This window comes from Oryctolagus cuniculus, chromosome 2 (assembly GCF_051225735.1).
Source record: "Oryctolagus cuniculus isolate XC-2025 breed Fujian yellow rabbit chromosome 2, ASM5122573v1, whole genome shotgun sequence".
In the NCBI taxonomy this organism is placed as follows: domain Eukaryota; kingdom Metazoa; phylum Chordata; class Mammalia; order Lagomorpha; family Leporidae; genus Oryctolagus; species Oryctolagus cuniculus.
This window is the reverse complement of record NC_142868.1, coordinates 122,011,733-122,036,345: the sequence shown is the minus strand read 5'-3', so window position 1 is coordinate 122,036,345 and position 24,613 is coordinate 122,011,733. Positions and strand designations below refer to the sequence as shown.

Genomic DNA, 24,613 nt, shown 5'->3' with positions numbered 1-24,613 from the left:
GGTGGCAGGGACCTCGGTACTTGAGCGATCATCTGCTGCCTACCAGGGTGTCTATTAGCAGGAAGGTGAGTTGGAACTGGAGGAGCTGGGACTCAAACCAGGCACTCCAATTTAGGATGTGGGCAGAAGCAGCGTCTCAGCTGCTGTGCCAAACACCTCTCAAAGCCTTTGAATTCCATTTTCCAGGACCTTTTTGAAGTATCCTTGTATTTTGATATAGTAACGAAAAGCTAGGGCTGGCACTGTGCTGTAGCAGGTAAAGCCACCAGGCATCCCATATGGACACTGGTTCAAGTCCCGGCTGCTCCATTTCCAATCCGGCTCCCTGCTAAGGCACCTGGGAAAGCAGTAGAATATGGTCCAAGTCCTTGGGCCCTTGCACCCACGTGAGAGTCCTGGATGAAGCTCCTGGCTTCGGGCTGGCCCAGCCCTGACCGTAGCAGACATTTGGGGAGTGAACCAGCAAATGGAAGATTTCTCTGTCTCTGTGCCTTTGCCTCTCCTTCTCTGAAACTCTTTCAAATAAAGAAATAAATGTTTAAAAAAAGAGGACAGGTAACTGCTACATCCACGTTGGTCTCCACATTGTGTGGACTCTGGCACTGTGTCCCCCTCAGGGCTGCTGCAGGCCCGGCCCACGTGATCTGTGTGGTACCCCATAAGGACAGCAGCTGGAGGAAAGGCCCTGACGTACTTCTGTCTGTCGCTTTCCTGTGGTTAAAAGCAGAAGCAGTTCAAAAAACCAGGTCACGAAAAGGACACGGAGTCCCTTCTGATGCCTGGAGGGCACATCGAAAGCCCCCAGGGGAAGCCTGAAGCTATGAATGGTGCTGGACTCCATGGGTACTGTGGGTTCCTAGACACCTAGGACAACATTTAACTTGTAAGCTAGGCACAGGAGATGCACAACAACTAATAATAAAATAGGACAATTCTAACAATATACTCTAATAAAAGTTAATTAAAACTTATGAACAGCATGTTTCTGGAATTTTCCATTTCAGGTTTTCAGAAAACTCCTGACTGCTGGTAACTGAAATTGCACAAAGCAAAACTGTGGTTGGGCAGGAGGGGACCACGGTTCCACTGTGAACACTCAGCCAGTGGCCAGCTGGGGCTGGATGTGGGACCTGACCACAGAGGGCCTGGGGGAGCTAACGCGGGTGACGGAAATGTCCCAGAACCGGACTGGGGTACAGCACCAGGGGGTGAAGGGACTGGGTTTGGAGGGGCCCTGGCCCGGGTTCACTGCGAAACTCGGCCAGGTGGCCGTGCTGGCTGCAAAAACGCAAGGGGAACAGATGCGATGGAGACTCTGGGTGAATCTGGCCACAACTCAGCAGCCTGCACGGATGGCAGGCGGGCGGTCCCAGGGCGAGGTGTGGTCTTGAGCTCTCGGTGGTACCGGAAGGAAGTAGAACCTCCTGGCAGGACTGTGCAGTAACAGAACGAGAGCCACTCTGCATCCCACCCTGGTTACGGCAGGCTTCCACTTCTACTGCACTAATCTCTGAGCTGACGCGCTGACCCTCCCCCCCAACGCCTTCCTCTTCCTCCACACAAGAGGATTTCGAGGTGGGGGGGGCAGGGGGCCTGTCCCATTTGTTCGCTTCCGTATCGCCTGACTTTTGGGTACTATTGTTACAGGGGTTCAGGCAGGAGGGGTGCTTTTCCATGTCCACCAGTCAATGCTTCGAGTTCATTTCAAGTTCAACGCAAGCATCAGTGCTACTTCTCCACGGGTGATTAAACCTGACGTTTGTGATGGAAAGTACGCAAAGAACTGCCTGTTACTTCACCGTGGGTTTCCTGTTCAGTCTGGAGCTCAGAGATAATGAGACCACACCGCAATGCAATGCTCGTCTTCCCCTCCCTCTGGAGCTCACTGTACAGAGTGCACGCTAACTAATGAAAACATCAGCACACACCTCTGTCTCCAAGAGTTTGCCTGGAAGAAGAGTGGAGACGACAACAGGCAAAACACTGCAGAGATAAATGTCCCGGTCGACGAAGGACGGGGCTCCTAAACCACAGCTCGGGAGATGATCAGGGAAGACTTCTTGGAGGAAACAGCTCCTGAGCTGCTATGTGATTGACTGAAAAGATGAACAGGGAGGCCCAGGGTGGGGACGCCCCAGGCAGAGGGATGGAAAAGAATACAACCAGCAGAGTGGAAAGTCTTCTCCGCAAACGGTGCCTGGGAACGCAGAGAAACACGTGCGCTGGCCTCACGCCACCCACAAACAGGAATTCGCAGTGGCTCAAACATCCTCACGTAAGAGCCGAAACTGCACAACTCTTCGCAGAGAACCAGGAGCAGGCAACGAATCTTAGATACGACCCCGAAGGAAGGACAGGGGCCAGGCGTCATCGACGTCACAGACGTCTGTGCTGATTCCACCGAGGAAGTACAAAGTCAGCCCACGGCGTGAGCGCCAGGACCTGCAGACCACGCGCCTGACGCAGGGGCGGCATCCAGCCCGCACAACACCGTGACGGAAAGACAAATAGCCCCATTGGAAAAATGGGCGAAGGATTTGAATAAACATTTCCCCTGAGAAGATATGCAAATGGCCCATGAGCACAGGAAGAGGCGCTCAACGTCAAGGCTCTTGGGAAATGAAGATCAAGGCCACATTGACACACCGCTTCATACCTGCTAGGATGGCTACAATACAATAGGACTGCAGAATGACGAGCGTTGGCGAGAATGTGGAGAAACTGGAACCCTTGTACGCTGCTTGCAGGAATGTAAGATGATAGAACCGATTCAGAAAACAGTCTGGCAGCTCTTCAAAAAGTTAAAACCCAGAGTTCCTCTATGAGCCAGCAATTATACTCCCAGGAATAAACCTACAAGAACTGAAAACAGGTATACGCAAATAACACACACGTGTCTGCAGCAGCATTATTCGCAACAGCCCAAAGTGGAAACAATCCAAACGTCCATCAGCTGATGAATGGATCAACAACATGTGGTCTATCCATATGCTGGAATACTTTCCAGAAATAAGGAGTGACAAAGGGGCTGGCATCCGGGCTCAGCGGATTAAGCTGCTCCCTGCAACCTCAGCATCCCATGAAAGCACAGGTTCTAGTCCCAGCTGTTACACTTCTGATCCAGCTCCCTGCTCATGCGCCTGGGAAAGCAGCGCAGGTGGCCCCTGCCACCCGCATAGGAGACCCACACGGAATTCTTGGCTCCTGGCTACAGCCTGGCCAAGCTCTGGCCATTGTAGCCATTTGGGGAGTGAACCAGTGGGTAGAAGATCTCTGTCTGTCTTGCTCTTTCTCTGTATAACTCTGCCTTTCAAATAATAAGTAAATCTTTTTTTAAAAAAAAGAAGGAATGGAAGCCAAACCTGTTGGGTAGTAGATTAATCCTCTGCCTGCAGTGCTGGCATTCCATATGGGTGCCAGTTCTAGTCCAGCCTGCTGTTTTTCCAATCCAGCTCTCTGCTATGGCCTGGGAAAGCAGTGGAAAATGGCCCAAGTCCTTGGGCCCCTGCACCCCCATGAGAGACCCAGAAGAAGCGCCTGGCTCCTGGCGTCAGATCGGCTTAGGTCCAGCCGATGTGGCCATTTGGGGAGTGAACCAGCAGATGAAAGACCTTTCTCCCTGGCTCTCCCTCTCATTGTCTATAACTCTACCTCTGAAATAAATAGCTAAAAAAAATAGGTAAATAAATAGAAAAAAAAAAAGGAGTAGGTATGGGCCCAGCACTGTGGCATAGAAGGTTAAACATCTACCTGCAGTGCCAGCATCCCATATGGGCATCAGTTCGAGTCCCGGCTGCTCCGTTTCTGATCCAGCTCTCTGCTATGGCCTGGGAAAGCAGCAGAAGTTGGCCTAAATGCTTGTGCCCCTGTGCCTGTGTGGGAGACCCGAAGGAGGTTCTTGGCTTTGGATCATCCCAGTTCCAGCTGTTGCAGCTATCTGGGGAGTGAACCAGTGGATAGAAGACCTCTCTCTTTGTCTCCCTCTCTGTCTGTAACTCTGTCTCTCAAGTAAATAAATAAATCTAAAAAAAAAAAAAAAAAAAAAAAGGAATAAAAAGTACTAAGTTGTGCTACAACATGGCTGAAACTTCTGTGCCACGTGAAGAAATGCCCCTGTACAATATGGCTCTGTTTGTAGGAATTCTGTCCAGAGCCAGTAAACCCACAGACAGAAAGTGGATTTGTGGCTGCCTAGGACTTGGAGAAGGGATAGGGACCGAGCACCAGCAGTAAGGGGTTTCTTCTGGGGGTGATGAAAACATTTCTAAATTCAGATCACAGCGACGTGGCTCAGCTCTGTGAGGGCACCGACACCATCACACCACGGCCTCAAGTGGCTGAGCTTTGTGGTGGGAGACCTGTATCTTGAAAGATAAGCCCTGAAGGAAGGAGGCGCCACCGAGGACCTGTGTGGGGGCATCAGCGTGCCTGGAGCAGGCAGTGCTGGGACAACATGGGTGGCCAAAGGAGGCTGGAGAGATGGGGAGGAACCAGAGGCTGAGGCCCGACGAGGGAGTGGGGTGTTCTCCCGAGGGCGCTGGAGGGAAAGCAGAGTTTTAAGCAGGGAAGCCAATCACACTCGTTGTTCCGAAACAATACCATGGCCGCAGTGGCGCCTGCCTGGCCACAGACAGGCTGGAGAGGGGTGGCAGAGGGTGAGAGGCGACAGCCGAGGATTCCCAAGGGCATCTGTGGCTCACTATTTCTTTTCGCGGAATCCCAGGGATTCCTGCATATATATATATATATATATATATTTTATAAACACAGTCCCTGCTCTCAAGCAATACTTTAGATGGAACGACGAGAAGATTACATAACTTCTTATCCCACCAGCTGCAGCCTCGCGAGTGTCAGAGGAGCGCAGAGTACCACGGGGGCCTGGTGAGCAGGTGTCCTTCGGAGCCTTCGAGCTGAGACAGCTCCACCCAGAATTCAGAACAGGGAAAGCCCCAGGTTATGAAACTGTTTATGAAACCAGCCTACATTTCCCATTTCCCAGCCAGGCCCTGGCAGACTGCAGAGAGGCACAGAACTGCACAGTTGGAAGGGAGCCGAGAGGTTGCTAAGCCACCAGCTGGCTGGCGCCCAAACTCTATCCACAGGACCCTGAGCCCCTGAAGACCTCCTGGGGACAACACAGAGGCAGCTTGCTCGTCCACCCTTAACACCCTTCCAACCATCAAAGCCCTCTCCCTCGGGCTTGGCTGCCTCCTGGATGCACGTCTTTGCCATTAAGGCCCTCTGGACGGGGCCCCGCGTTGCTTGGCGGGGCCTCTGACTTGCTGACATTGGCCACCACCCGCCCTGGGGCTCGTCCTCTATCCTCTGACGACATGGCTGCTCCTGTCCTTTATGGTTTCTTGAGGATGTGGTCTTGAGTCTCCTCTCTGGTCATTTTCAGAAGTCGCTAGGATTCCTTGGGGGAAAGCTTAAAGAGTATAATGGCCGGGCTGGCACTGGGGCATAGCCAGTCAAGCTCCTCCTGCCTGCCTGCCTCCCCTATGAGAACAGGTTCGAATCTTAGCTGCTCCACTTCCGATCCAGCTCCCTCCTAATGCATCTGGGAAAGCAGCAGCAGATGACGCACGTGGTGGGGGCCCTGCCACCCACGCAGAAGAGCCAGATGGAATTCCAGGCTCCTGGCTTCAGCCTGGCCCTGCCCAAGCTCTTGTGCCCATTTGAGGAGTGAACAAGTGGAGGAAGATCTCTGTTTTTCTGTAACTCTGCCTTGCAAATAAGTAATTTTTTTAAACAAAAGGGTATAACGGCCAAAATAACCAGAGCACTTGTCTAACCATGGCAGGGGCAAGCAGACCATCCCTTGTCTGTCAACACAGACGGACTGCAGTGAGTAAGGGCACAGGAACTGCTGAGTTGGCTTCAGCCAGGAGTCATTGAAACACTTCTCTTTCCATGCTGGTGAGATGGTGTGCTCAGCCCTTGCATAGGAGAGCTCGCCTCCCTCCCTCATTCGCCAGACTGCGGAGCCGTCACGTGCAGTTGGTCGGACGGCCAGCGCAGTACTGAAAGCACAGGGAGACGAGGACGCGTAAAGAGAACAGAGAAGCACAGCACAGACACGACGCGAGGAGTTCTCAGCGCATCAGCAGGTAGGTCACCCTGAGTGCCACCGTGTTCCGCCTCTCCCAGGAGACAAAAGACACGCAGGCGGTCTGCAGACTTCATCCGAGAGAGCCCTGAGAGCCCTGGGAGCCGGGGCACGTGTGCAGCACCACACCGGTCAGGAGGAGAAGAAACCCGGGCGGAGGACATGGGACACAGGCAGATGTGTCAATGGCAATGAAATGAAACGAGTTCACAAGCTCCGAGGAGAGGGCTCAGCAAGGCCTCTGAGGCCAGTGGTTCTGCAGGCACCAGGCTGTGCACTCGTGACCAAGCTCTGCATTTACTGCTCATTCCCTGTTTCCAGCTGTCTGGGTCCCCCCAACACCACAGGGATTAAAGCAGAAAGACTGCATCAGAATCAGCAAGGAGCTCTCCAAGTGATCTTATCCGATTTTTAGGAACAACCTCTCGCACGATGCCTCTGTCTACACTTCACAGCTGAAACTGGGGCTCAAAACAACAGAGGGGACTGGCCCAGGGTCTCGCCGCCACCCAGCGACAATCAGGATCTGGGTGCAAGTGTGGAGTTCTCTTCTTGCTGTACTGTGTGGCTTCAACTTCCGGCTTCCCTGTGGAACTGCCTGCCTAGGCGGAGCAGAGCGCCAGGAGCCCAGACTATGACACCATGGCACTGAGTGCACGCCCGGGCTGCACCGCTCAGTGTCTTCAGCGGTGAGAAGGGAAGGGTCAGAGCCCCCGCAGCCCCGGCACAGCTCGGAGAGCTAAGGGAGGTCTGGTGTTGGGGTACAGCAGGGTAAGGCCCAGTCTGCGACGCTGCTGTCCCACATTGGAGTGCTGATTCAAATTACCGCTGCTCTGCTCTGGTCCAGCTCCCTGCTAATGCCCCTGGGAAAGCAGCGCAAGGTGGCCCAGGCGTCTGGGCCCCTGACACCCATGCGGGAGACCTGGGTTGAGTTCCTGGATCCTGGCTTTGGCTTGGCATTTGTGGAATGAACCAGCAGATGGAAGATGTTTCTCTCTCCTCCTGTCAATCTGCCTTTCAAACAAATAGACATTTTTTTTTAAGAGAGAGCTAAATGAGTTGATATTGCTAATGCTTTTTGAGAACAGCTCTTGGCACACAGTAGGCACTAAACCGGATTGACTAAATCCGTTAACCAAATTTGATGTGGACATGACAAGAAGTTTAACCCATGAGATGGAGATGACCCTGGGATGTCCCACAGTCACGACAGTGATTAATGAGATAATACATGGCAAGCATCCACATGTGTCAATCATTTCTACCTCGCTATCTTACTTAAAATCACCTCTTCTTCCATCCTGGGCTGAACATTATTGGACAACGTAACCACCACAGTCATCAGTGCGATCTCTATTTAAGATGTCAATAGAGAAACAAATACAACTGGGGAAGACAATCTGAAAATGCAACCTGAAATTCAAACCCAAAATAAAACAGACATGACAGGTGATACTAAAAGAATTTCTTCCTTGACTGTTTTAAGAACACACACACACACACAGAGACGGCATCAGGGAAAATGAACTCTGTGGGGCAGAACCCTCTCCAGCCCACGCCCTGGCCGCCGCACCACAGGAGGAGACTCCTATGACCCTTCTATGGGAAGGGTCAGCAGGTCAGCCGGGTGGGTTTTTGCAGGGAGGGGTAGGGCTGTGTTTGGTTTTGATTTAGGAGTGTTGAGATGTGGTGCTTACACAGTTTCAGCAACCTTCCTGTGTAACACATGGGCATACCAGTACAGCCTGTGTGTACACATGAGGCATGCTTGTACAGCCCGCATGTACACATGGGGCATGCTTGTACAATGTGCATCTACACATGGGGTATAGCCTGTGTGTACATGTGAGGCATGCCTGTACAGCTTGTGTGTACAGATAGAGCATGTCGGTACAGCCTGGATGTGCACACCGGACACAGGGGCTCAGCCTGTGTGTACATGCGAGGCATGCCTGTACAGCCTGTGTGCACACCCAGGGCACACCAGTACGGCCTGTGTGTATACTGGGGACGCGTTCACTGATGCCACGCCAATGGCCGTTCTAACCTTCACGCGGTCAGGGTCCACATAATGCATCTTTCTCGTGTCACATTCTTCGGTGGTGTAATTTAACTTGAGGATGTAAAGGATCCACACGCCAAACACGAGCAGTGTGCATCTGGAAAAAGACGATCAACGAGGTGAAACAAGGCAGTCATGTGAAAACCAGCAGGCAGAACACGACCCAGGGGAAAGCCGCACCCCCACGGCGCCCGCCTGCCACGCCGCATGGGCCGACCCGGGGTGAGGGAAGTGTCATTTCCTACCTTCCCCACAAGATGAGCTGGCCAGCAGGACCGTCTGTGCTGGCGCAGGCGAGTGCACAAACAACCTCTGCTTTCGGCGAGGGCGTCATAATAAAATCGGAGCCATTTCAGTCCAGATTACTGGACTGAGAAAAAATCAAGGCATCTGAACTACAGAATCTCAGCTTCAATTTTTTTGCTTCTAAAAAACACTTTCAGTCCTTTATTTTTTTTAAGAAAAATAAAAACACGAAAGAGATAATCTGATGATAATGCTTAAGAAGCCTACCCGGACATGAGGCTGACGAGACAGCCCACTACGGACCCTTAACTCCATCTACGAACACTGGTTTTGAAGATCGGATACGTCCACACTGACACTGGATCTAGAGAAAAAACTCTGTCTAGTCTTGGTTCTACACATCTCACTTCCCACAAGCTCTCCAGTCACACCAAGAAACAAAAACAAGGTTAAAAAAAAAAACAAAAAAAACAAAGTTTAAGAGAACCTGCTTAAAATAATTCATGTTCTTAAAAACAAACAAGGGCCAGTGCTGTGTTGCAGCTGGTTAAGCCACCACCTGTGTGACTCTGCCATCTCATACGGATGCCACTTTGAGTTCAATTTATTTATTTATTTATTTGAAAGGCAGTTACAGAAAGAGAGAGAATCAGAGAGATCTTCCATCCGCTGGTTCATGCCCCCAATGGCCTCAATGGCCAGAGCTGAGCTGATCCGAAGCTAGAAGCCAGGAGCTTCTTCCAGGTCTCCCACATGGGTGCATGGACCCGAGGATTTCCGCTGCTTTAGCTGGATCAGCAGTGGAGCAGCCAGGACTTGAACCAGTGCCCATATGGGATGCTGCCACTGCAGACGGAGGCTTAACCCACTATGCCACAGTGCCGGCCCCTCGAGTTCACTTCTGATCCAGCTCCTTGCTAATGCATGTGGGAAAGCAGCCGAAGATGGCCCAAGTATTTGGGCCCCTGCACCACCCCCCCAACATGGGAGTCCCAGATGGAGCTCCAGGCACCTGGCTTCAGCCTGGCCCAGTCCTGGCCGTAGAGGTCACTTGGGGAGCGAAGCAGTGGCAGATGGTGATCCCTGTTTCTCCCTCTCTCTGTAACTCTACCTTCCAAGTAGATAAACAAATAGCTTTAAAAAACTGAATAATGATGAAGGTAACATAACCTAGTCTCTAGAGAAATGGTCAGCTTTTGGAAGGCAGAAGCTGCGCCGTTTACTAAGCATCACAGGTGCTAAATATCTCTGAGGATTCGGAGGTGCAGACGCAAGGAAGCATGATGGGGGTGTTTTCAAGACTTCTGACTTCTCGTTTTAGCTTGCTGTGAAAACCTGAACAAGTATCTTAACCTTCCCAGGGACTGAATACACGGTGAAGTGAGCAGGATGCCTCGTTTGTGTGAACATGCAGGCTGGCTGGAGTGGGGAGAGCAGCAATGGGCATCTCACGTGGGGACAGGGGCGAGGGGCTGACTCCTAACCTTGCGAGCACACCCATTCCTCTCTCCGACACTCAGAGGGGTGCTGCGCGCAGTGCGTGTAACACGACAGACCTCCCCATCTGTGGTTTCACCTTCCACAGTTTCATTTACCTGTGGCCAACTACAGTCCAAAAATATTAGCTGAAAGATGCTAGAAAAAAAAAAACTGCTACGCTTGAAATAACTTTCATCACAGTGTGTTGTTATCATGGCTGTTATCATTAGTTGCTGTTCTTCAGCTACCACTGTGCCTATTTTATATATTAAGGTTTATCAAAGGAGTTTATAGAAAAAATCCTAGTAGGAGCTGGCCTTGGGGCATAGTGGGTTATGCCACCACCTGTGACACTGGCATCCCACGCCGGAGCTCCAGATAGTTCCAGCTGCTCTCCTTCCGGTCCAGCTCCCTAACGCGCCTGGGAAGGCAGCAGAGGGTGGCCCAAGTGCTTCAGGCCCTGCCACTGCTGTGGGAGCCTCAGCGGGGGCTCCAGGCTCCTGGCTTCGCCTTGGTCTAGCCCTAGCTGTTGTGGGCATCTGGAGAGTGCCTCTGTGACTGGAAGATCTCTCTGTCCCTCTCCATCTCTTTCTGCCACTCTGCCTTTTCAAACAAAGAAATAAAACTTTAAAGAATAAGAAAAGACCCCAGTATCTAGTGCGCTTGGTAGTAAGGTTTCAAGCACTCAAGGAACATCCTGGAATGGTAAGCGGGACCCCTAAACTTATTCTGATTATTAACAAAGAAACAGAAAGAGATGAAATAGAAGCAAGGCCATCTCCGTAGCATTGACCACACGTGCTGTAACTTCTGGGCCAGCCCCACCCACATCGCAAGGAGCTCGGCACTGCATCTGTGTGTGTGCAGCCATGCGCCCAGCGCCGCAGCGCAGGCTCAGGAAACACTGGCTGAGTTCTAAAAGGAAGCTGCGTGTGCTTAACGAGTTCGTCTTCCTCCCTATGGCTTTCCTGTTCTCAACCCTTCCCCTTCCACCGCTCCTGAGTTAATGGAGAGACGGGGGGCCGGGTCTCACGGTGGGATTCCCAGCTTCTTTCTGCCCAGGACAGGGAGGAGCGACGTTCAGCTGGGTTTGGCTGCTGCCAGGGAAACCTGCCAAGCCCCTCCTGTGTTAACTCCCCGGCGTGACCCGGCTGCAATACTTGTCCTTTTAGGCCTCAAGATGTAATGGTATTCAAGTGCCTTTGGGGAACTGTAATTAACCATCCTTTAGATTAACTTAAGATAGCTCCAGGGGAAAAGCCCTCTTTTGTTAAAACAATGGCACAAAGAGCAGGGCCCAGTCAGAGCGTCTCCGGGCACTGCACTCCTACTGAAGCCAGCCTAAACCCTTCCACCTGTGCCCCGAGGCCTTCCTCAGCCCCGCCTCTCAGTGGTCCGTTGGCCAGGGGCGCTCCTCCAACCGTTCTGCACCGCTGACCCACATCCAGGGGCCCGGGGGTACTCACTTGAGGATGTCTTTTAACAACAAGCTGGGTCTTCTCATCTTGCTCTGGGCTCGAGGGCACCATTGCAGAGGAGGCCTGGAGCAGTCGCTTCTGGGTTTCACACAGCTGTATTCACTTGGCATCGCTGTCACGAGAGGGGAACAGCCGGTGGGAAGAAAAAGAGGGAAGCGTTAGGCGGGTGCTGCTTTTCAAGGGGCTTTACGAGATGGGGCCGTACCACGGACCACCAGGCAGCAATAAGAAGGAAAGAACTGTCGAGGGGCACGTGCTGTGGTGTAGCGGGTAAAGCTGCTGCCTGCAGCGCTGGCATCCCATATGGGCGCCAGTTTGAGTCCTGATCCAGCTCTATGCTATGGCCTGGGAAAGCAGCAGAAGATGGTCCAAGTCCTTGGGCCCCTGCACCTGCATGAGAGACCCGGAAGAAGCTCCCGGCTCCTGACTTCAGATAGGCACAGCTCCGGCCATTGCGGCCAATGGGGGAATGAACCAGCAGATGGAAGACCTCTCTCTCTCTCTCTCTGCCTCTCCTCTCCTGTGTAACTCTGACTTTCAAATAAATAAATAAATCTTAAAAAAAAAAAAAAACTATTGATATGTGCAACAGCTTGGATGAAGCCACACGGTGGTGATGAGCCAACACTGGAAGGTTATGCACTATACAATTGCTCCCATTCTTGAAACGACAAAATTACGCAAGAACAGCTCAGTGGACATCAGGGACAACGGAAGGAGGCGGAACACGGCGGATGCTCGTGGTGATGGAGATGTGTGGCACTGCACGGTGTCACCGCCGGGGAAACGGAGTGAAGAGCGTATGGGATCTCTCTGCATTACTTCTGGCAACGGTACGTGAACCTACGATTATCCCAGAATAAAAAAGGTCACAATTTTTTTAAGACTTTCACCTTTTAGAGATACATACAGAAATACTATCTGCAAGGCAGGAACAAGGTCTGCCTGGGAAAAGACCCGGGGACGGGTGAGTGGGGCCTAGGAGAGGGCAGCGGAGATGAGCCCAGCTTTAAACTGGTAATGGCTGACCCGGCAGGAAGGAGCTGGGGTTTGCACCATCCTCTTCTGCTGTTGTGTAGGCTTGAAAGTTTCCACAGTAAAATGGTTAAAAAGATGGTGTTGCATTAAAAACAGAAGTGTTACACTAACAAAGAAAAAGAGAGAAGCCAGTGCTGTGGCTGGTAGGCTAAGCCTTCACCTGCCATGCCAGCATCCCTTATGGACGCTGGTTCAAGTCCTGGATGCTCCTCTTCCAATTCAGCTCTCTGCAATGGCCTGGGAAAACAGTGGAAGATGGCCCATGCACCTGCGTGGGAGACCCAAAAGGAGCTCTTGGACCCTGGCTTCAGATCAGCTCAATGTGGCCATTTGGGGAGTGAACCAGCAGATGGAAGACCTTTCTCTCTCTGTGCAACTCTACCTCTCAAATAAATAAAATCTTAAAAAAAAAAAAAAAAAAGATGGATTCTGTCCCATTTGCTCCTCTTCCAGTGCAGCTCTCTGCTATGGCCAGGGAGTGCAGTGGAGGATGGCCCAAGTGCTTGGGCCCTGCACCCCATAGGGAGACCAGGAGAAACACCTGGCTCCTGGCTTCGGATCAGCGTAGTGTGCTGGCCACGGCAGCCATTGGAGGGTGAACCAACGGCAAAGGAAGACCTTTCTCTCTGCTCTCTCTCTCACTGTCCACTCTGCCTGTCAAAAAAAAAAAAAAAAAAAAAAAGATGGCAATTTTACAGGAAATTTTGTAACACTAAATGTTCTTGGGCAGGCTTGCCTCCTTATTGTTTTGAATCGATTTTATTCTCCACTTTTCAAGTTTCGAATACTATTCCAGAAATGGGTACATCTCCCCCGTCTTGGTTTTCCTCTTCCTCTCTGTAGAACACAACTCCGGAGTCTGAGCTGAGCACGGTGCCTCGGAGAACCTGGACTACATTTCCCAGCTCCCTCGGAGTAACCAAGTCAGACCTGAGCAGAAACACCTGGCGAGACTTCCTGGGCATCCCTTGGTGCCCACCCCCTTCTCCTCCATCTCCCTTCCTGCTGAGCGAATTGCAGACACCTGCTGGGCCCCTGTGGACCACACAGAGAGGATGCTGCTCAAGGGATGGTGGAACAAGGAGAGAGAGAGAGAGCGCGCGCGCACGAGCAGTCTCGTTCAAGCCCTGGACTGTCATGGGATGGAGGAACACACTTCCTCTGCATTTATGCTACTGCTAATTAAAAGCAAAGTTTTTATCTCAATCAATAAAGGCACCCATGTCTATCATGCTAAATTAAATATTAAGAAATGATGTTCTTACTATAATTAGCCTTTCAATCAGGAAGTCTTATCTCATTATTCACTTTATTTCCTCCATTAGGGTTTTGCTATTTTCTTTGAAAAAAAAATCTTTTTATTTTAAACTAAATTGACATCCTTTTTTCTTCTGCCGTGAACACGCTCTCCCTCAATTTCAAGCAGGGCCTTACTGCCTTGCGAGCACAAGAACTCTTAACACCGTGGAGCACGCTCTTTGGGTAGTCTCAAAAAATAGTGCCGAGGACCCTATAAGGAAAACTCTGCTTGAGAATCTCCCGAATTCTTTGAGGTGCAGCTGCGACCCTGGCAGGTGCCTGTGGTTACCTGCCGTGAGGCCGGCCACGTGGTGGGAGCGTGCAGGCTCCTAGCAGCCAGGACACGAATCAAAGGGATGTTCCTCAGTGTCTGCACACGACCAGAATGGTGCCCACATCACACCGGAGTGGACCGCCAGAGAACAGAGCCGACCAGGGTGAAGGTACTCAGCGCACTGCACAGGATGCTGGCTCTCGGCTCGACCTCGTGGGCTATCCCCTCCTACTCCCGTTCATTCTCTTGTAGCTCAGTTTCCTCATCTGTAAAGTGGGTACAGTAATATTACTCCCTGGGGTTAACACGAGGGTTATCTGTGATACGAGAGAAGTGCTGAGAACTGTGGCTGTGCACACCCAGCGTGTGGAAGGGCTCGCTGCTGCTCTCCTTATCACATGGAGGGGAGGCACAGGTGCCCAGTCTCTCTACACAACTCGCCCGAGTCAGCTTCAAGGCACTTCCTGGCTTCATCACCCCACTTCTAGCCACGGCTTCGGCCCCAGCATGCTCAGGAAGGTGGCACAGTCTCCTCTCCCATCACTTTCTGCTCACAGGTCTCCCTGGAGAGGCACCATCCTCCCATTGCCCCTCCAGCAGAGCCCTCCGTGGCCTTCCTAAACCTGCAGAACCTCTGGGAGCTCAGGCCCCCTGGCCCCAGGCCTCTTGGCCCCCACTGGCACAGCCCCATGGGAGGGCTGAGCCACTCCCTGCCAGAGTCTCCCTTGCTCCAGTAGCCTGGGACCCTCTCCTGCCCCGAGAGCCTCTGCAATCCGAAATTCCCCAGGCATAACTTCTGACTGCAGCCTCCTGGATCGCACCTCTGCACCATGCCCCCAAAGCTGGCTCCACCCACCCACGCTCAGCTCTGTATATAACAGCTGTATCGATCTGAAGCCAGGAGCCAGGTGCTTCCTCCTGGTCTGCCATGCGGGTGCAGGGCCCAAGCACTTGGGCCATCCTCCACTGCCTTCCCAGGCCACAGCACAGAGCTGGACTGGAAGAGGAGCAACCGGAACAGAACCCGGCATCCATATGGGATGCCAGCGCCGAAGGCAGAGGAATTTTTAATCAAGTGAGCCACGGCACCAGCTGGGACCCCATTCTAACAATCTGTCTGGCAAACTATTTTTTCATTCAAATTAGGCTGTACATTTCCTTCCTCCTCTGTGAGGTCATTTTTCTTTTTCTTTTTTTTAAGATTTATTTATTTACTTGAAAGAGTAACAGAGAGAGGGAGAGACAAAAGGAGAGGTCTTCCATCTGCTGGTTCACTCCCCTAAGTGGCTGCCACAGCCACGGTGGAACCTGGCCAAAAACTGGCTTCATCTAGGTCTCCCACGCGGGCGACAGGGTCCCAGACACTTCGGCTATTTTCCACTGCTTTTCCCAGGCTTAGCAGGGAGCTGGATGGGAAGAGGAGCAGCCGGGACACGAACAGGCACCAATATAGGATGCCGGCATTCCAGGTGGCTATTTTACCAGCTATGCCACAGAGCCGGGCCCTGTGAGGTCATTTTCATCACCATTCCCATCTGTGAGCACTCCCTATCTCTGCAGCACAATGACCTGAACTTTCCTCTACAGCTTCCTGGAGGGTGAGGTGCAAGGCTACGCTTTTGATCCCTTTTGTCTCCCCGGCACCTGGGCCAGAGGCCAGGCCGGCAGCCAGCAGACTCCTAACACACGCCTCAAATGGAGCAGAACCTGCATCACATGTTTGTGGCCCCTCAACAAACCAGAAAAAAAGGCATTTTCCCAATATCAAGATTAAAATCAAAACTCAACATGAACAGAAATGAAAATGGCAAGAGTGAAGTGTAAGATCTACCAAAACTGGCCGGCGCCATGGCTCACTAGGCTAATCCTCCGCCTTGCGGCACTGGCACTCCAAGTTCCAGTCCTGGTCGGGGCACCGGATTCTGTCCCGGTTGCTCCTCTTCCAGTCCAGCTCTCTGCTGTGGCCCGGGAAGGCAGTGGAGGATGGCCCAGGTGCTTGGTCACCCGCATGGGAGACCAGGAGGAAGCACCTGGCTCCTGGCTTCGGATCAGCACAGTGCTGGCCATAGCGGCCATTTGGGGCCATTTGGGTGAACCAACGGAAGGAAGACCTTTCTCTCTGTCTCCCTCTCTCACTGTCTAACTCTGCCTGTCAAAAAAAAAAAAAAATCTACCAAAACTTCCAAAATGCCCAATAATAGATTTGTTTGTAAATTATGGCACAGCCACATGGTTACCATCTTTAAAACCTTGCTACAGCCAATGGGGTCTCTGCCCAGTAGTATCTGAGTGATTGGGGAATAGTTTAGAAATATAATCTCATTAGTGCTGGTTCGAGTCCCAGCTGTTCCACTTCCAATTTAGCTCTCTGCTAATGCGCCTGGGAAAGCAGCACCAGATGGCCCAAGTGCCCGGGCCACTGCCACTCATGTGGGGGACCGGATGGAGTTCTAGGCTTCTTGCTTCGACCTGGTCCAGCCCCAGACGTTGCAGCCATTTGGGGAGTGAACCAGTGGTTGGAAGACCTCTCTTTCTGTCTCTCCCTTTCTCTACCTGTAACTACCTCTCCAATAAATAAATATTGTCATAGAGCAATGTCAGTAAATATTTGTGGGATGAATCAACTCACTGCTATTGCCCTCTAGGCCAAGCAAAGACTCCTCCTGAACCCTTCAGACTTCGGCCCTGATTCTAAGAGAGGCATCGTCCCCACGCCCTCACGCTCTGCCTCCGCCTGGCCACTGGGCTCTCACTCCTTTCTCCCCCGACATACGTACTCAGAAGTCCTTGGGCTTTTATTACATGCAGCTCTACTGCTAATACATCACAGAGCTAGTCTCACGCCAGCCAGACCCTGACACTAGAGAGAGAGATAGAGAGAAAGGTCTTCTACCTGCTGGTTCGCTTCCCAAATGGTTGCACCGGCAGGAGCTGGGCTGATCTGAAGCCAGGAACCAGCAGCTTCTTCTGGGTCTCCCATGTGGGGTTCAGGGGCTCAAGTGTTTGGGCCACCTTCTACTGATTTCTCAGGCCTTAGCAGAGAGCTAGATCAGAAGAGGAGCAGCCAGGACTAGAACCAGCACCCATATTGGATGCCGGCACCGTACGCAGAGGATTAACCTACTGCGCCACAGCGTGGCCCCTGCGCCACTTCTTCCCTTCCCCACCCCCTCCCCTCCCCCCTTCCCCCTCCTCCTCCCCTCCCCCCTTCCCTTCCCTTCTTTTCCTTTATTTTTTTCTCTTCTCTTTCTTTTCTTTTTATTTTTAAAGATATATCTATTTATTTGAAAGGCACAGTTACAGAGAGGCAGAGGCAGAGAGAGAGGTCTTCTATCCGCTGGTTCACTCTCCAAATGGCCACAATGGCTGGAGCTGGAGCCAGGAGCCAGGAGCTTCTTCCGGGTCTCCCACGTGGGTGCAAGGGCCCAAGGACTTGGGCCATCTTCCACTGCTTTCCCAGGCGCATTAGCAGGGAGCTGGATTGGAAGTGGAGCAGCCAGGATTGGAAGTGGAGCAGCATACCCATATGGGATGCTGACGCTGCAGGCCAGGGCTGTAATCCACTGCACCACAGCACTAACCCCCAAATAAATAAAATTAAAAAAAAAAAAAAAGAAAGAAAGAAATGCAGAACCTCAGGAACCACCCTGGACCTATTGACTTGGAATCTGCATTTATTTCTTTTAACTTGACAGGAGAGCGAGTGAGCAAGCAAGTGAGAATGAGCTCCCATCCACTAGTTCGCTCCCCAAATGCCAACAATACCTGCAGGAGGGAAGGGAGGTGCTGAAGCTGAGAGCCAGGGTCTCCTGCATGGGTAGCAGGAACCCAACTACTTGAGCCATCATCATTGGCTCCCAGGGTCCATTCAGCAGGAAACTGGAATCAGGAGCAGAGATTAGTATCAAGTTCAGGAGCTCATGAGCCAGCGCTGCGGCTCACTAGGCTAATCCTCCGCCTGCGGCGCTGGCACTCCAAGTTCTAGTCCCGGTTCGGGTGTCGGATTCTATCCCGGTTGCTCCTCTTCCAGTCCAGCTCTCTGCTGTAGCCTGGGAAGGCAGTGGAGAACGGCCCAAGCGCTTGGGCCCTGCATTCACATGGGAGACCAGGAGGAAGCACCTGGCTCCTGGCTTCAGATCAGGGCAGTGGGCCGGCCAGAGCAGCCATTTGGGGGGTGAACCAACGGAAGGAAGACCTTTCTCTCTGTCTCCCTATCTCACTGTCTAACTCTGCCTGTCCAAATAATAATAATAATAATAATAATAAGTTCAAGAGCTCCAACGTGGGCCACAGGCATCCTAACCACTGGGCCAAATGCCCACCCCAGACCCTGCATCTTAATGAGAGAGGACTCAAATGAACATTAAGGTTTGAGAAGCACTAGCTTAATGTACTGGGAACATATATTTATTCACACAGAAAGCTATTCGAGGAAAGAAGCAGTCTCGTAAAAACATGTGTGCATATAAGTCATGGTCTGGGACGGATCCATCCAAGGTACAAGAATTCAACTTCCCAAGGAGTTTCCTCAAATCCCCCTGGCAGGGCCCAGCAGGCATTTTGCTCTTCCCATTTATAAGGGGCCATGTGGATTCCATGCCCCTCAATATGACAGAAAGAAGGCCAGCCTGGGTCACCTTCACCCATGCACAACTGGCAAACAACTGACAAACAGCCAGGTGGCCTTAAGGTGCTCCCCTGGGGGACTGGTGCTGTGGCACGGCGGGTTAAGCTGCCATCTGTGACGCCAGCATCCCGCATGGGCTGCTGCAACCATCTGGGGAGTGAACCTGCAGACAAAAGTCCTCTAATTCTCCCTTTCAAATAAAAAAAAAGAAAAAGAAATCTTTTTTTTTTTTACAAAGGGGGTATCTTCAAATGTAGAAAATAAAGAGAACAAAAGAAGCTCCGGAGGAGAACCCCGGGGTTTATTAGTTGAAAGTTCTGATCACTTCTACGCCCTCTGCACATTCTTTGGTCTTTAACATTCTCTTCAGCGGAGGAAGGGCTGCGTTAAAGATTCAATTACAAAGACCCTGAATTCAGCGCAGGCGGCTTTGCTAACCGTCACAATATCTGTGCCATAAGCTCCAATACCGACTTCTCCTGTTGCTAACAAAAACGAGGAGAATGCAGGGGAAGGCTATTTGTGCATCCCGAGGTGGGCAGGGGTGCACCTCTCTGTTACCAACAGGTGGTACCAGTGTGGCTGAGCTAGTTGCTCTTTTTGTTTTCCTGTCCATGCTACCTGAATTCTGCACATTCCCAGCTTTGTTTCTAAGACACTGACACTATTTTCATCTTCAAGGACAATCTTTAAACTATGCTTAGAATTTAAGCTATGACAGATATTTGAAAACCATCCAAAGAAAATATTTTCAGGAATCCTGGGTCATCTTTGTTAGGGAATAATTATCTCATAAACCAAGCATTTAGGAGTAAAAGAGCAGAAACCAAATTTACAGGTTGAACATCCCCTACTCAAAACATGTGGGACCAAAGTGTCCAAAGTGGAATATTTGCATTACACAATGCAATATTTATATATACACAATGAGATATTCGCATATACACAATGAGATGCTTTTGGGATGGAATCCAAGTCTAAACAGGAAATTCACCTATGTTGCATAAACACTTTACACAGAGAAGCCTGAAGGTAGTTTTAGGAGACATTTTTAACACTTTTGGGCATCGAATTTTGTTTCGTGGTGTGGAATTCCCACCTTGGGTGTCATGTCAACACTCACAAACTTTCAGATGTAAGCGAGCAGACACTGGGCCTAACGGTTGGGTGAGTCAGGGTGCCCACATCCCACCTTTGGCTCCCAAATCCAGCTTCCTGCCAATGCAGACCCTGGGAGGCAGTGATGATGGCTCAAATAGCTGGGTTCCTGCCACCCCCACCCGCCCCCATGAGAGACGTGGGTTGCACTGTACTGGCTCCCGGCCTCAGCCACCCAGCCACTGTAGACATTTGGAGTTTGCAGCATTTCACATTTCAGATTAAGGATGCTCAACCTGTCCTAGATTTCAGGGACACCTTCTTTAGGAAAAAACTGTTGGGGCCGGCATTGTGGTGCAGGACATTAAGCTGCCGCCTGCGATGCTGGCATTCCACATGGGGAGTGGTTCAAGTCCCGGCTGCTCCACTTCTGCTTCAGCTCCCTGCTAAGGCTCCTGGGAAAGCAGCAGATAACCCAAGTCCTTGGGCCCCTGCATCCACGTGGGAGACATGGATGGAGTTCCTGGCTTCTGGCTTCAGCCAGGCCCAGCCGCAGCTGTTGTGGCCATTTGGCGAGTGAACCAGTGAGTAGAAGACCTCTCTCTTGCTCTGTCTCTCCCTCACTTTCTGTACCTCTCCCTTTTAAATGAATAAATCTTTTTTTTTTTTTTAAATCTGTTGAGCTGCAAAAAATATTTACAGAGAAGCAAAACCAAGGATGCTGACAAAATGAGTCCAGTTTGTCTCAGGAGCAGGGACTGGTCACTTTTCTTTTGTAGAAGCCTCGCGGGGCTTCCAGAGAACTGGTGAGTAAAATCAAAGATGGCAGTGGCTTCCTCCCTCCAGAGGGCGGGCGCTCTCCGCTGAGCTCACCTGACACTGAGGGGTCAGCAGCAGAAGCAGGAATGTCACAACCTCTCCCCAGCAAGTCGCCCCCAGCCAATGGTGCATACGCACACGCACAGCCTGTGATGAGAGAACTAGACCCTCTCCTCCATCCAATTTTTTTGGTTTACATATGTGAAGAATGCTTGAGCTAGAAGAATAAAAAGACTACGGCTATGCCCCACTCACTTATCTGGGTATTCCCGTATGCATGCTTTGTGTTGTCTTTCTTCACCCTTACCATCTAGACATGCATCCCTACTTTTAAAATATGATGTGTCTCCCGTCTCCCCCACTAGCCTGTAGGTTCCATCCAGACAGTGGGTCTCAGCTTTGCACACGACTACAGTCACGGCGCCTAGGATGTTAAGAGGCACAAAACAGGCATCGAGTGTCTGTTACTGAACAAACACTCGGTTTGCTCTGCGGGCTTCAGAGGTGACAGCGGTTGCGGGCACTCCTCCAAGGCTTTGCTGGCACTCTTCTGTCTTCTGTGGTCCTGCAGCTCCCTGCTGGGGCCCCAGAGCTCATCAGCCTGACTCTCTCCTGACTCAGGCTGCAGGGGAAAGGCCTGGCAGGCTACCTTTACCAGAAAAAGCTTCGCTTTGAAAATGAGATTTTCCTACTCACATACGAAGATGGACTAGCTTCTATGCCTGATGAAGAAATCATTCTTATTAAGGCTCCGGTGAAGAAATGGAAGGGCAAACCAAGGCTTTTGGTTCATTTGCAGATCGCTTAGCGTCCACAGAATTAATGAGCCACTCAAGACAAAAAGTAGCCCAGATGCTGCGAGGCAGTAAGTGATGAACTGCCGCATTAACTGTGCACATCACTACTGGTGCACGCATGGGTAGGGCACTAATGTTTATGGGGGAGGGGTGGGCAACAAGCCTGCAAGAGACCTCACTGAGCCCTAAAAACACCCATTTCATTGGAATGCCACCTGCACTTCATCCAGGTACGCAGAGGTGCTGGGGGTTCCTGCCCACACCTACCCACCTCTGCAACCAGGCCCTTTACCTGGGGGGAGGGGTGCATAGGAAGGGCAGGGCTTGGACCGACAGGTGGGTACATCTAAAGATTCATGGGAAATAAAATTAATAGGTAAGTTTATTTTGATGCACATTAAAAAAAAAATCCATGAACTCATGAGTGCCTCAAGATGTTGATGGAAAATGTGTATTTTGAAAACAATCTGCACAGATTTCAAATGTTTTGCACCAAAATATACTTATCTCTTAATCCCCTTTTCCATAAACTTTTTGAAATCTCTTCGTGGATCTAAGCAGGTGGGTTTTTTTTTTTTTTTTTAAATAGCGGCGTCATGTTAGGGCACAGCAGTTTATAAACAGCTGTGAAGCCGACACAGCAGTGACTAAACCAGCAGGGCTGCGTGGACTATCCAGGAAGCGAGTGGGCGCGGCGCGGCCGCTCACCCAGCAGCTGGCCCAGGCCACATCCTGGGCTCGGAGTCTCTGCCTGCAGAAGGGCTTCACGGCATAGCGGAGGCTGCGAGGGGATGGCAGGGCACTGTCCCGGGTGTGGCTGCGGGGCTGGCCCGGGTGGGAGGGGCCTGAGGGAGGCACCGAGATGGAGAGCTACTGAGAAACGAAGACAGGGAGCCTGGTGATGAGAAGTGGCACGCGAAGACACGTCTGGAAAAATAGGAATGGAAGTCGGTCTCAGCAGTTCGCGAGGATGACCAACTTGGGATATTAAGCAACAGGATGAAACCGCCCAGGAGGCAGCTGGAAACGTGGACTGGCTCTCAACAGAACGGCCATACCACCAGCCTTTTCCAGCAGCCAAAAGACTAAGGCCTCGGGCACCCACCTCGTGGAACAAATGCTCTGCTCTCTCCTGGGCAGCAGGAAGGCGGCCAGCTACCCGCTGTCCCTGGGAGAGGTGGGAAAAGGGCTGCTGATGCCATTTCGGGAGTTTTGTGTTCTATTTATTGATTTTTTAAAAATTTATTTATCTGAAAGGCAGAATAACACAGAGAAGAGAGATAGTAAGATCTTCATCTGTTGGTTCACTTCTCAAATCCCTACAACGGCCAGGATCGGGCCAGGCTGAATCCAGAGCCAAGAGCTCCATCCGGGTCTTCCCCGTGGGTGGCAGGGACCCAAGCACTTGGGCCATCGTTTCCTCCCTCCCAGGCACATTAGCAGGGAGCTGGATCAGAAGCAGAGTAGCTGGGACTTGAACTGGCCCTCCCCTATGGGATGGCAGTGAACCAAACGGTGGCTTAATTGGCTGCACCACAACACTGGCACCAAGTTTTGTGTTTTAGAGGGAGAACTGCACCTGACACAGCGAAGAGAAAAGACAGAAGGCCTTAGTCAGCAAGAAGACGGTGCTGGGAGGTGCACGTCATGCCTAACAGCGGCCAGCTCCAGCAGAAAAAGTGGGCGACAAAGAAGCGCTGGGGCACGTGGAAGCGAGGGCAGAGCACAGAGGTCTGCCAGGCTGGGGAAGAGCGAATGACGGGGAAAGGCAGAGACAGCGGGGGCGGGGTGCAGGCAGCAGGTACGGTGGTCCCTGTGGTCCTGCTGGCGGCCGCTGGGTTGCTGGCTGCTAACAGCTACTGCAGGCCCCTTTTCCGCAGATCTGCAAGAGCAAATTCTGTTCCTGTCTCCCATGGGGCAGCGGTGGTGGCGGTGGGGGTGGGGGTGAGGGTGTCAGCTGAGATGGCAGCTGGGCTCAACCCCTCCTCTGCCCCTCCCTTCACCCTGGGGGCTCCCTCTAGGTATCAGGAGTCCCTGAAGCCGGTTCAGGCTCCTCTGCTAGGGCAGGCAGTTAGGGCAGCAGGGCCAAGGAGTGGAAAAGTGGAGAAGGTCGTGGATGACCCCAAGCCCTGAGGACGTTATTCAGAGAGAGACAGGGAACATGCGGGCAGCAGCAGGGGCCACAGAGGAGGGAGGCTGGAGGGGAAGAGGAGGATGGTGCAGCACGGCCAGGGCTGGAGGCACCTGGGACAAAGCAAGAAGGAGACTGGGGCCAGAGGGAGGACAGACGAGCACTTCGTGCACAGGCAGTGAGCAGCAGGAAATGCTGTGCCGATGACCAGGTCGGGCTCCAGCACTGCTGGGTCACCGGGTCAGCGAGGCCCTCGGACAGCAGAAAACCCAGGCTCCGGCCCTCGGAGGGCCATGAGCCAGGATGCTCATGGCTGCGTGTTAACAGACACCTGACTGCTGAGGCCTCTGACCAGGCGGGGATTCATTTTGCTCACAGAACAGGAAGTCTGGGGACGAGCAGGTCAGGCGGCTGTGCAATGGTATGAGTGTCCCCAGCCCCTGTCACCTTCTGCTCTTCCAGCGGCAGCACGTGGCCAACCTGCGCTCCATCTTCCAGGCAGGAAGGAGGAGAGACGGGAAGGAAGGGGCGGCGCCTTGTCCTGAGTCCCCTGCCAGGCTTCCAGACATCTCTGAGGCCAGGCTCCCTTGTGGCCACCCCTGCAAGGTTGCCTGGGAGTTTTTTTATAAGCTGGGCGGGCTGCTTCCCCAGATGAATCAAGGATTCCACCGGCAAGGAAGGCAGAGAGAGGGGGTCCTGCGCAGGCAGTGGTGGGCTCTGCCATGCCTGGAGACTGGGGGCGTCCTGGATACAGGCAGTTAAGGCTACTCTAGAGGGGTAAGAGTCCCGAGAGCAAGAACAGAGTGCAGGGGTGGGTGTTTGGCGCAGGTTAAGATGTGACTTGGGACGTCTACATCCCATAGCAGAGTGCGTGGGGGCCAGCCCTGGCTGCACTTGCCATTCCAGCTTCCTGCTGACACACCCGGGAGGCAGCGGGTAATGGCTCCAGTTACCAGGGTCCCTGTGATCCATGCGGGAGACCTGCATTGAATCGCAACTCCTGGCTTCAGCCTGGCGCAGCTCTGGCTGTTGCAGGTATTTGGGGAGTGAACCAGCAGATGGAAAAGGTCTCACTCTCAAATAAATGGAGGGGAGGGGGAAGAGGAGGAACAACAGCTACCAAGTACAGACCTATCTTCCCCTTGGTGAAAAC

At 52.1% G+C, this 24,613-nt stretch overlaps 1 protein-coding gene across 6 annotated transcripts in view; it reads right to left on the bottom strand.

Annotated features, from left to right (window-relative positions):
• Positions 1-24,613, bottom strand: part of ST3GAL5 (ST3 beta-galactoside alpha-2,3-sialyltransferase 5) — a 52,720-nt gene that overhangs the window by 12,323 nt on the left and 15,784 nt on the right. For 4 of the 6 annotated variants that reach the window (XM_002709662.6, XM_008254166.5, XM_089326177.1 and 1 more), the window contains 2 exons: positions 11,366-11,489; positions 8,160-8,271 (listed from right to left, as the gene is read on the bottom strand). In XM_002709662.6, the coding sequence (XP_002709708.2) occupies positions 8,160-8,271; positions 11,366-11,489 (236 nt within the window). The remainder of the gene's footprint in view (positions 1-8,159; positions 8,272-11,365; positions 11,490-24,613) is intronic. The other 2 variants (XM_089326174.1, XM_089326175.1) reach the window with 1 other exon arrangement.